Source organism: Salmo trutta, chromosome 39 (assembly GCF_901001165.1).
Source record: "Salmo trutta chromosome 39, fSalTru1.1, whole genome shotgun sequence".
Taxonomy (NCBI): Eukaryota; Metazoa; Chordata; class Actinopteri; order Salmoniformes; family Salmonidae; genus Salmo; species Salmo trutta.
Window position 1 is genome coordinate 1643173 of NC_042995.1, and position 12931 is coordinate 1656103.

A 12931-nucleotide genomic window follows, 5' to 3' on the forward strand; every position below is an offset into this window, starting at 1 on the left:
AGGGTCTGAATACTTATATAAATAAGGTATTTCTGATTTTACATTTTTAATACATTTGCAAGCATTTCTAAAAACCTGTTTTCTTTTTGTCATTATGGGGTATTGTGTGTAGATTGATAGGAAACAATAATTATTTAATCCTTTTTAGAATAAGGATGTAATGTAACAAAATGTGGAAAAAGTGAAGGGGTTTGAATACTTTCCGAATGCACTGTATATCATCCATTATGTTTGGAATGTGTAAAACTGATGTAATATGTTCATTCAGCAGGCCTTACCTCCGCCCAGTAGAGGGCAGCAAATTCAACAGGTGAGACCGTAGCCTACCCTTGAAATACTGAAGAAGAAACGCATTCACTTTTGTTGTGTCTGTTGCTTAAGGCGGTACAGAGGAAAATGTTGTCAAAATCTGTCAAAACGTGTTATTCTGGTGTGAAAAATGTATGTCGAGGTGGACAAGTACTTTCTTCTGCAAATGCCAGGTGCGTGTCGTAGTTTTACATGCTAATTTTACGGCGGAAACGGTGTGCGTAGATATGCTAATCATAAACGTTCATTTACTGTCATTGAGCAGGAAATAAAGTTCGTTGTTTTAAACATAAATGTTTTTGTTGGACAGCCTTGTCATATATTTAGTCCGGAAGCAAAATATAGCTACTTATAGTGTTCAACATTGTCTGTTGACCTGCTAATGCTAAACTGGGACACAGTCACCTTTGGCACACTTTCCCCAGAAATGACCTTTTTGTATTATTTATTTATTTATTTATTTATTTCACCATTATTTAACCAGGTAGGCCAGTTGAGAACTATTTCTCATTTACAACTGCGACCTGGCCAAGATAAAGCAAAGCAGTGCGACAAAAACAACAGAGTTACACACGGGGGATAAACAAACGTACAGTCAATAACACAATAAAAAAGCCTACCTAACGTGTTCCTTCAAATATGAGGTAACTAGTGGGTTTGAGTTTGTAAGTCAGATATCAAACACTGCTAGCTACAGGTTTTTACACCAGATAATGTGATTTAATTTGGAGATACATCACTGCATACTCGCTAAGTTATTCATGAACCTGACTATCCTGGTTGATTGACTGGTTGTTTTGTTTGCTCCTAGGTTTGGTCGCATTAACCTAAATACATTAGGAATGTCATTCTAGATTACTCAGCCCACCATGGGGGCTAGTCTCATTCCATGACTCAATCCACTACTAACTACACTGATCTCAGAATAAGTCAGTTTATAACTTTTTTTAGCAAACACAGAAGTGTTTCAGTACCACACCTAGAAGATTAAATGTGGACTTTGTAGGACACGTTAAGCCTTACGACAGCCTTGTTATGCCCTTAGACCAACATGTAGTTTATTTGTAAGTGCCCGTGCCTCCATTTCCCAGAATGCAGCATAGCCAGCCCCAGGAAGGGAAAGCTCCCCCGTCCAATCGGCCAGAGACGTCCAGCGCCAAGACTCTGATGGACATCGGCACCCGCAGGATCTTCAACGAGGACCATGACATGTTTAGGGAGAGTGTCCGACGTTTCTGGACAGAGGAGGTGGTGCCCTACCACAAGGAGTATGTATTGACTGTCTGTAACCATCTCTGCATGTGCCTAGTGTTCCCCACCAGGGTCCTGTTCATTAAGTACCAAACGGTAGGAAACTGACTGAAAGAGGGAGGAACCAGTTGAACACTCGTTTTCCATTGCAGAATGTTTTGAAATGGTTTTGCTATTGTGTGACCTAATAAACAGGCCCTGGTGATCAAGCTTTTTTTTTCTTTAGTGAACTGAATGGTTTTCATGATGTGTATTGTGATGACTCTATGCTGACTTAAGGTATGGTCTCTGTCTTCCCTCCCCTCTCCAGGTGGGAGAAGGCAGGTATGGTGAGCAGGGAGCTGTGGCAGAAGGCTGGGGAGCAGGGTCTGTTGGGCATCCTCACTCCAGAGGAGCACGGTGGAATCGGAGGTGATCTGCTGTCTGCAGCTGTGATGTGGGAGGAGCAGTGAGTATCTTGTCCTGATCAGGGATCAGCTCCCCACTGTCCATATAATAATTTTCATTATTATCTAAACTGATCCTAGATCAGCACTCGTACTCTGAGATGCTATATGAATACAGGCCCTGGTGTCCTATGTGTAGGAGTTGGTTGATTGGCTAGTAATTCCACAAGCCCTATTGCTATGACCATGGGCGTATATCAGAATGTAACAGTTGTGATATATTTCAAACAACTTTCATGTCTCTCCTGGTTGAGGATCCAAGGCCTCAGATCAGCTTGGCAAATGGCTGACAACATGACCAGACCCCAATAACCCACAGAAGAGAAGGGGGGGGTTGAGATGGTTTTGACACCTTAACACTGTCATAAATTAGGATGGTGGGAAATCTCCCCCCCAGAAGATTTTTGCCACCACAACTAACACCCACTCCTGACCAGAGTGCTTAAAAGGACTTGCTAAGAATGAACATATTCAGACCAGAAGACGTGAAGCATGAGCTAAACGTTACAAATTGTTGAAACTCATTAAGACCAGAAAATGTGTAGCTGTGGCTACATGGCTGAAAATGGCCAGAACTTTGAATCTCCACATGAGGTGAAGAAGAGAAAGACTAGACCTTAACATTGCCAGTCTGCAGCTGGGCATGTCAAGGTGGTCCTAGAACTTTGACTAAAGACACGAGGTGGGAAGGAAGAAATCCCATCTCAGACAACCTTTGGTGCATCTAAAGATCTTTTGCGTTTCTTACCCAAACGGGCAGGGGCTTGTGTGCAAGGTATATGGTTACTGTGAGCGTAGTTAACAAATGTACGACAAATGTCCCTTACGACCTATCTCTCTATTTTCCCCCACCCCCGTCTCCCTCTGTGTAATAAGCCGTCATTAGTTGTCAGTCCACTAGGGACTTTTGTCTCATGTAATTGTCTCGTGTATGTGAATTCTGTGTTAGTTAGTAAATAAATCATTAAATCAATTTGTGTAGAACTGAATAATCAGAAAAGGTTGGGGTTTTTGCAGATTCAAGAAGTCTGCGACGTTCAGAATGAGACTGATATGAGGTAATAAATAAATTACTTATTGATATATCATATATATTTATCATCTTGAGTTAAATTTCGGGAGATGTTAACTCATATAAAAAAAAACGTATTCCGTGGTGCCCCAAATAATCTGGTAACAATTAAACATAGTTGATTCGATAAACAAAAGTCATCACGTTACTGAAAGTCACATCACGACACAATTGACTTAACTAAGATGGCTACTGATAACATCAATGTTATTCTGTCAACAAGCTTTGTTGTACTGCAGGGAAAGTCCGAAGGGAACAATACCCACCCACCCACTCACTCACACACACACACACACCCACCCAGTCACATGTTTTGGTATTATGTATCGTGATACTAAACCTGGTATATGTCAAAAATTTGCTGTTGTCACAATGAGCTATATACAGCCATAAGCAAACAGGAAAACGCTTATCCAGAGGCAGCGCTCTTAGTGGCTGAGGACTTTAATGCAGGGAAACTCAAATCCATTTTACCTAATTTCTACCAGCATGTTAAATGTGCAACCAGAGGGGGGGGAAAAACTCTAGACCACCTTTACGCCACACACCGAGATGCGTACAAAGCTCTCCCTCGCCCTCCTTTTGGCAAATCTGACTATAAATATATCCTCTTGATTCCTGCTTACAAGCAAACACTAAAGCAGGAAGAACCAGTGACTCAGTCAATAAGAAAGTGGTCAGATGAAGCAGATGCTAAGCTACAGGACTGTTTTGTTAGCACAGACTGGAATACGTTCCGGGATTCTTTTGATGGCATCGAGGAGTACACCACATCAGTCACTGGCTTCATCAATAAGTGCATCAATGACTTCGTCCCCACAGGGACCGTACGTACATACCAGAAGCCATGGATTACAGGCAACATCCACACTGAGCTAAAGGGTAGAGCTCATCGGATGTGACAGGGCTTGCAAACTACTAGACTACAAAGGGAAGCACAGCCGCGAGCTACCCAGTGACACGAGCCTACCAGACGAGCTGAATTACTTCTGCTCGCTTCAAGGCAAATAACACTGAAGCATGCATAAGAGCATCAACTGTTCCGGATGACTGTGTGATCATGCTCTCCGTAGCCAATGTGAGTAAGACCTTTAAACAGGTCAACATTACCAGGACGTGTACTCCGAGCATGTGCTGACCAACTGGCAAGTTTCTTCACTGACATTTTCAACCTGTCCCTGACTGAGTCTGTAATACCAACATGTTTCAAGCAGACCACCATAGTCCCTGTGCCCAAGAACACTAAGGTAACCTGCCTAAATGACTACCGACTCGTAGCACTCACGTCTGTAGCCATGAAGTGCTTTGAAAGGCTGGTCATGGCTCACATCAACACCATTATCCCAGAAACCCTAGACCCACTCCAATTTGCACCCCTCCCCAACAGATCCACAGATGACGCAATCTCTATTGCCCTCAACACTGCCCTTTCCCACCTGGACAAAAGGAACACCTATGTGAGAATGCTATTCATTGACTACAGCTCAGCGTTCAACACCATAGTGCCCTCAAAGCTCATCACTAAGCTAAGGATCCTGGGAGTAAACACCTCCCTCTGCAACTGGATCCTGGACTTCCTGACGGGTCGCCCCCAAGTGGTAAGGATAGGTAACAACACATCCGCCATGGTGATCCTCAACACAGGGGCCCCTCAGTGGTGCGTGCTCAGTCCACTCCTGTACTCCCTGTTCACTCATGACTGCACGGCCAGGCACGACTCCAACGCCATCAAGTTTGCCGATGACAGTGGTAGGCCTGATCACCAACAACGAGACAGCTTATAGGGAGGAGGTCAGAGACCTGACATGGTCCAAACACACTAAGACAGTCGTGAAGAGGGCACGATAAAGCCTATTGCCCCTCAGGAGACTGAAAAGGTTTTGTCATTGGGTCCTCAGATCCTCAAAAGGTTCTACAGCTGCACCATCGAAAGCATCCTGACTGGTTGCATCATTGCCTGGTATGGCAACTGCTTGGCCTCTGACCGCAAGGCGCTACAGAGTGTAGTGCGTACGGCCCAGTACATCACTGAGGCCAAGCTTCCTGCCATCCAGGACCTCTATACCAGGCGGTGTCAGAGGAAAGCCCTAACAATTGTCAGATTCCAGCCACCCTAGTCATGGACTCTTCTCTCTGCTACCGCACGGCAAGCGGTACTGGAGCACCAAGTCTAGATCCAAAAGGCTTCTTAACAGCTTCTACCCCAAAGCTGTAAGACTCCTGAACATTTAATCAAAGGGCTACCCAGAACCTTCTTTTACGCTGCTGCTAGTCACTTTAACTCTACCTACATGTACATATTACCTCAATTACCTTGACCAACCTGTACCCCCGCACATTGACAGTGTACCGGTACCCCCTGTATATAGCCTCCACATTGACTCTGTACCGGTACCCCCTGTATATAGCCTCGCTATTGTTATTTTAATGCTGCTATTTAATTATTTGTTACTTTTATTTTCAATTTTTTACTGAACACTTTTTTTCTTTTTTCTTCTTAAAGCATTGTTGGTTAAGGGCATGTAGGTAAGCATTTCACTGTAAGGTGACAAATTTTGATTTGAACACTACCTCCCTCCCACCAACTCATACACACACTCACAGTCAACACTCCCCCTCGACACACACACAGTCACCCCCCCTCCCACCCAGTCCCACCCAGCAGACCCCTCTCCTCACCCTGTCTCTCTTACTCTTCAAGGATGTACTCTAACTGCTCTGGCCCAGGCTTTGCCCTCCACTCTGAGATCTGCATGCCCTACATCAGTAACTATGGCTCCAAGGAACAGATCGATCGCTTCATACCCCAGATGGCTGCTGGGACCTGCATCGGGGCTATCGCCATGACGGAGCCAGGAGCTGGCAGGTGAGGACTTTTAACACGACTGGGCCAAGCTGACCCGAGCTGTACTGCATTGGTCTGTTTAGGCATCTTTAGTTGCTGGACCCCTACTGGAAAGGACGATGTGAAAAGAAAATATCCAAGCAGGCACAATACGGTTTGGGTCGGCACGATGGTGTGAAAATTGTTAATTTAATAGGCTATACTTTCAGCATGACAATTTGACAATGGTAAGGTCAATGTGGGGGTCATTCTGCTTGTTTTCTATTTTCATTGTCTTCTCCAACTTCTACCTCTGTCTAGCCAATAGCAGTCCATCCTAAAGATCCTCTTCTCTCCTTTCTACCCAGTGACCTCCAAGGTGTCAGGACGTATGCTAAGAAGGACGGCGATGACTGGATCCTCAACGGCAACAAGGTGCTTTCAGGGTGGATGTGGTTTAACCAGACTCGGGTTGTGTTCAGTAGGGCACGCTGTAGCAAAACGTTTTGCATTGAAGAACAAAAATCTGTATTCTTGTTTGACAAATTCGAGTAGTGCCTCTCCATTTCAAAATGTTTTCTCCCAACTGAATATGACCCATGTCATTGACTTCTGTCCATTGACCCACAGGTGTTCATCACCAACGGCTGTATGGCCGACATGGTGATCGTGGTGACCGTAACGAACCGCGAGGCAAAAACAGCGGCCCACGGGATCAGCCTCTTCCTGGTGGAGAAAGGAATGCCAGGCTTCCAGGCGGGCAAGAAGCTGGAGAAGATTGGCCTGATGGCACAGGTACAGTCAGAATTCTCAATTGCTAGTTTTTAACCCCCTCTTGTTAAGGGGCCATTTTGACCACCTGGCTGGGTTCAAATACTTTTGATTTCCTTTTCAAATCCTTTGAGTTTGATTGAGCCTGCATGTAGACCCAGATGGATGGGTATGTTTTTGTTTTACTATTCCTTTGATTCCATTGCGTAGTTCAAGCTTAATTGAAGGCCGCTAAAGTATTTGAAAGAAAACAAACACTATTGAATCCAGGTCTGGTGAAATGAAAAGACCCCTCGTTGCTTCAAACAGTCGGTTTGACATTGATGTCCCTTGAGAAGTGGATTCAGATGACCAGAAGGGGTCACGGTCATGTCAGCCCATTTTCTAGAACAGCCATTACCTTCTATATATATTAACTGTTGTCTCTCTGTCCCCACAGGACACGGCTGAGCTGTTCTTTGAGGACGTGCGTCTCCCTGCTTCTGCCCTGCTGGGACAGGCCAACAAGGGCTTCTACTACCTGATGAACGAGCTGCCACAGGTACACCTTTCAGAGATGAATTACACTTGCATGATATACCAGGGTTGGGGTCAGTTACATTTCAATTTAGGAAGTAAACTGAAATTGCAATACCAATTGTATTTATTTAAAAAGCAATGACTGAGTAGAAGGGAATTGACCCCTAACCTATTCCTATGTACTCGATTGTCACAAAGGTATGGCTATATCTAGTAGCTACAAACCACGTCATTATTAATGCTCTTCACCTTCTTTCCTCTTGTTCTTGCAGGAGCGCCTACTGATTGCAGACATGGCCATTGCCAGCAGTGAGTTCATGTTTGAGGAGACCAGGAACTATGTGACTCAGAGGAAGGCTTTCGGCAAGACCATCGCTCACCTTCAGGTTGGATAGCATTATCTTTGACATGTATTTCTGCTGTAGTAACAGGTATGTTTTCAGTGTAGTGAACACTAGCTCTATTCGGGTGGTAGGTAACCTAGGTTAGAGAAGCTGAATCAAAGTGGGGACTGAACTAGCAACTAGAGGGCTGTTGGTGTCAGACCCCGTCTCTCCTACCGTTGTGCCCTTGAGCAAGGCACTTAACCTCAAACTAGCTCCATAGGACACATTTGTGTTTGATCAGATGGATGAATAAAGTTGTAGTATATTGAAGTGATCCACTAACTCCATCCCCCTGTCTCATGGTGCAGACTGTGCAGCACAAGCTGGCAGAGCTGAAGACTGAGATCTGTGTGGGCCGATCCTTTTTAGACAACTGTCTCCAGCTCCACGCAGAGAAACGCCTGGACTCTCAAACAGCCTCTATGGCCAAGTACTGGTGAGAACACTACCAGATACTAAACCTAATTTCACCAGCTTTATGGTACTCCAGTCCAGAACTGTCAGTATGTTTGACGTGTAAAGTGCACTTATGGATTTAAAGGGAGTGGATTGATATAAGAGTAATGCTGGAGATGTCTTTCCAGACAATGCTTTTAAACCCATGATGAAGTGATGAAGTGCACACTTCAGGGAGAAGGGTAGAGAATTGAGACACCTTCTGTATCGTCTGACTTGACTTTTTTGTTGTTTATCAGGGCGTCTGACCTCCAGAACTCTGTGGCCACCCGGTGTCTGCAGCTCCACGGAGGCTGGGGCTACATGTGGGAGTACCCCATCGCCAAGTGAGTGACGTCTGTGCCATGGAAATATAACACGTTTTTCTATTTAGTTCTATGCTGTCAGTGCATATGAAAATCCTCTCTCTCCCCATCAGGGCGTTTGTGGATTCCCGTATCCAGCCCATCTATGGAGGCACCAATGAGATCATGAAGGAGCTGATCGCCCGCAGTATCGTCAGCCAGAAGTGAGGGGACGTCCCAGTGACATCACCATGGAGGAGAGCTGGGAAGTGGTTAACATAAGTCTCTTAACACCAACAGCAGTTTTGACTGGGTTAGCTACTGAGCTGGTTGTCCGTGCCTTTTGAAGTGATGTTCACTGAAGGTTGGCCAGTGGTATTTCTGGGGTGAATCTGAACTTTCACTTAAGTCAAATTTTCACTTAGTCTCCCATAGACTTCAGTGCAGGACTGAGATAAACATTTTGCTTAAGTGGAACTTAGCATTCACTCCTCTTTGAATAAGCATGGAGTGAAATAATAGATATTCAGGTTTTCCCATTTATTTGCTAATATTGCTGGGAATATGTGGTTTTAACACTCTAGATGTGGAATTGTTTATCCTTTTGGGCTTCTACAAAGTCAACAATATGTTCTTGAATCCGTCCTTCCTTTCACACTTGAAATCTAAGAAGTTTGAAACATTGATCAAATAAATGCACAGTTAAATTGTGTATTTTTGTAATACCACCTTTGTGTTTGTGTCCAACTGTCTGTCCTGCTGTGTTTATGGGGGTAGAAAACTAAATGGTATAGTCATGTACGTTAGAATGTTTTAGTTTGAATGAACAGTATTTTATCCATCCATTTGTTCGTAGCTCCTAACCTGAAGTGCCGTTGCGTTCTTCTCCTGATAACTATTGATGGTCAGCATTAAAAGGGAAAGGGGGGAGACCTAGTCAGTTGTACAACTGAATGCATTCAGCTGAAATGTGTCTTCCGCATCTAACCCAACCCCTCTGAATCGGAGAGGTGCGGGGGGCTGACTTAACACCACAACAAGCTGGTAATTAGAACATTGCTGTATGGTTGAACATTTTAAACGCCACCTTTTTAATTTTGATTGTAATGTAATGATATTGCTTGTTTATTAAAGTTATACAATTTTGGTGATCCCTCTAACAATTTATTTGGTTCTATTGTGTTCTGTCAGTTTCATGAAGACGTGGGGGGTTCTATTGTGTTCTGTCAGTTTCATGAAGACGTGGGGGGTTCTATTGTGTTCTGTCAGTTTCATGAAGACGTGGGGTGTTCTATTGCAGTGGATGAAGGCATACAGGAATAATGCATTATAAGCCTGGTTTTTGGGTGTGCGTCTGTGGTACGTGAGAAGATGTGTGAGCCTGAGATTGATGCCCTCGTGACAGCTCTGGAAGACGAGAACGGCAGCCTCAACTACTAAGGTTTATAGTCTTCTGCGCAGTGCTGTCTCCTGCTATGGATTATTTTAACCACAAGATGGCAGTAAGTCTTGTGAACCGATTAAACCTGGGTTTCATTCCATATCAATAGGATGTCTGTCTACTAGGAGCATTTTCATTAGCTTTGGTTCTATTCCTTTTATTTTTATTAATTCCTATCCGTATGGTTGTGATAATCATCCTGTTACCTTCAATATTAAAGCTTAGTGGAGTGGTATGGGCACAGCCATTAAAAGCTCCTGTCCCAGGTGCTGTGTTAGAGAGAGAGGATGTAGAACAAAAAGTAAATCCACACACTGTTATAACGCATCTAAGGTGCTTTTAATATTAACCAACTGTTTTGTATCATATTCTGTCTGTGGCTTCAAAGCTTGTCCAATTCATGAAACACCGTTGGGCAGGGGCCACATTCAGTAGTCAAATGTTGCTGAATTAGAGAGAAATGTAATGAATAGAGCTGAAGTGCTTCCTTATTCTACACATCACTCTGTTCTACATAATGCATTTCTATCTGAAATCTACAACGTTGTTCTTGGCTGAACCTATTTACCCAGGTGTGGTATTAAGTCCAGCTGCCTCTCTGAACACTTCTGTTGTAAAATGCTTTGGCTCAACATAAAGGTAGGTGTCATTTCTGGCTCCCATTGACCCAGTCCCAAACTGAAACACATACATGTACTGTGTAAGCATCCCAACTGGCACCCTATTCTCTATACGTAGTGCACTACTTTTGAATGGAGTCCTATGAAGTAGTGCACTACTTTTGACCAGAGCCCTATGAAGTAGTGCACTATTTTTGACCAGAGCTCTATAGGGTTTCATTTGGGATGCACAGCTGGTAACAGGATCCTAGCATTAGCAAGCAGGTCAATGCACCGACTAGCCTACTGTAGCACATATATATATACATATATATATATATATATATATATATATATATATATATATATATATATATATGGATGTAGCATGTAGGCTAGTCTCACCAACAGACAACACAGCAAGCTACTGCTCTGACACTGCAAGGAAACAAAGTAGCAAGCTACTGCTCTGACACTGCAAGGGACCAAAGCAGCAAGCTACTCCTCTGACACTGCAAGGGAACAAAGCAGCAAGCTACTCCTCTGACACTGCAAGGGAACAAAGCAGCAAGCTACTGCTCTGACACTGCAAGGAAACAAAGCAGCAAGCTACTCCTCTGACACTGCAAGGGAACAAAGCAGCAAGCTACTGCTCTGACACTGCAAGGAAACAAAGCAGCAAGCTACAGCTCTGACACTGCAAGGGAACAAAGCAGCAAGCTACTGCTCTGACACTGCAAGGGACCAAAGCAGCAAGCTACTGCTCTGACACTGCAAGGAAACAAAGCAGCAAGCTACAGCTCTGACACTGCAAGGGACCAAAGCAGCAAGCTACTGCTCTGACACTGCAAGGGAACAAAGCAGCAAGCTACTGCTCTGAGACTGCAAGGGAACAAAGCAGCAAGCTACTGCTCTGAGACTGCAAGGGAACAAAGCAGCAAGCTACTGCTCTGACACTGCAAGAGAACAAAGCAGCAAGCTACAGCTCTGACACTGCAAGGGAACAAAGCAGCAAGCTACAGCTCTGAGACTGCAAGGAAACAAAGCAGCAAGCTACAGCTCTGACACTGCAAGGAAACCTATATACTGTTGGCTAACATACATAGCTTGATTTAGGTTGAGTTGGATGTCTTGTGTTGTTTTTACATGATCAAGCTGGTGTTTCAGTTGTTCTAGTATGCTGCTGTCAGGGGGAATATGCCTGTGGCCAGCTGGCATGGGTACACATGTTATCTGTTTAAGGAGAGGGAGAGTCAATCTGCTCCAACCCCCACATTCCCCCAAATCCAACAGTGCCAGTCTTGGCACGGGCACCAGACATGGTGTGGCTGGGATCCCAAGGGGGAAGACAGGAGCAGCTGCTCTCTTGATGAATCCAGTTCCCCTCTTTCCCTCGCTCTTTCTCCCGATATCCTCTCTCCTCCCCACCCCCATCTCCTCTCTCCCCTCCACATCTCTCTCACTCCTCAACCAATGCCGCACCCCTCCCTGTAAGCAGAGCAATGCAGCTACTCACAGAAGCCCATCCATCCTCTTAAATGTAGCTCCCCACCTGTGTGTGTGTGTGTGTGTGTGTGTGTGTGTGTGTGTGTGTGTGTGTGTGTGTGTGTGTGTGTGCGTGGCTGCGCATGCGTGCGTGTGTGTGAGAGCGAGAACCTGCAACCGTTGATTGCATACAAATGAATGCGCCACTACTGATGTAATTACGGCATTTGAACGCAGTGGGAAGGGTCAGAGAGTCCGACATCTCTTTGCATTGTCACTAGGGCTCAAGGCACAGTGCACAAGGGATTTATTTATACGGTTCATTTGCCACGAACAGGTAAGGGAAATGCGATATTGAATTTATTCAATTTAAAGGCAAAGCATGGTTAATTATGTTTTAATTACATTTAAATGAATTGCACTTTCAACACACTTGATTTAGTTTAGATAAAAAAGTTTGATGTTCTCGGAATCACTGAAAGCATTGAAGGTGGCTTCTAATCCGAGTTGTTGCGCATTTAGGAAAGGCATGTGTTAAACTGTTTGTGCTATATCCTAGTTAAAAATGACAACCTTGTTTGTTAACTTGGTAAGAATACTACTGTATTTTACCTTTGAGAATGAACAAGGTTTGCACATCAGCCTCACCCTTACGAGAGAAAGGCTTAGTCGGCATGTCCATTCGTCTGCTTTTTTGCTACCATCTCGTTTTATTTACTTTTTTTTTTACCTCACACCTTTAAGTGTTTATTTGTCTCGTAAAAATTCGTAATAAAAAGGCCGTTAGTATTTTTGTTGGTCAACGTGTGAGCGCTCCGGGGCTGCGGGCTGTGCCCATTGTTCAGGTCCACCATGCATGGTGCTGAAACGGTGCGGGGGCTGCTCTGGCGGATAACTGCAGTAACCGCCCCAGCCTGCTATAGCCTACTCTCTGCCTAATCCCACATTTAAACTAGGCCTACGGTTTTGTATGGCAATATAGGACTATTGGTGGTATCTTTGTTATTCGTTGTTTATTGTTTATTCACTCTTCATGACGTATGGGCAGGAGCAGTGTTCTAGATCTGATTTGAATGGAGTCTAGGAGC

At 44.4% G+C, this 12931-nt stretch overlaps 1 protein-coding gene across 1 annotated transcript; it reads left to right on the top strand.

Moving 5' to 3' along the window:
• Positions 1–324: 324 nt before the first annotated feature.
• acadl (acyl-CoA dehydrogenase long chain) lies at positions 325–9481 on the top strand. Its single transcript, XM_029741708.1, has 11 exons — positions 325–482; positions 1401–1577; positions 1871–2008; positions 5780–5944; positions 6271–6337; positions 6533–6697; positions 7113–7214; positions 7465–7578; positions 7887–8014; positions 8274–8360; positions 8453–9481. Exons 1-11 carry the CDS (start codon positions 397–399, stop codon positions 8544–8546), a joined length of 1323 nt encoding a protein of 440 aa, XP_029597568.1. The 5' UTR covers positions 325–396; the 3' UTR covers positions 8547–9481.
• Positions 9482–12931: the final 3450 nt, after the last annotated feature.

What these genes read in the sequence shown, in the direction of transcription:
- acadl (XM_029741708.1), top strand. Translation starts at nt 397, where the DNA reads ATGTTGTCAAAATCTGTCAAAACGTGTTATTCTGGTGTGAAAAATGTA. An exon ending in GCTGTGATGTGGGAGGAGCA is followed by an intron (nt 2,009 to 5,779) that starts GTGAGTATCTTG and finishes TTACTCTTCAAG; the next exon opens with GATGTACTCTAACTGCTCTG. An exon ending in GGATCCTCAACGGCAACAAG is followed by an intron (nt 6,338 to 6,532) that starts GTGCTTTCAGGG and finishes ATTGACCCACAG; the next exon opens with GTGTTCATCACCAACGGCTG.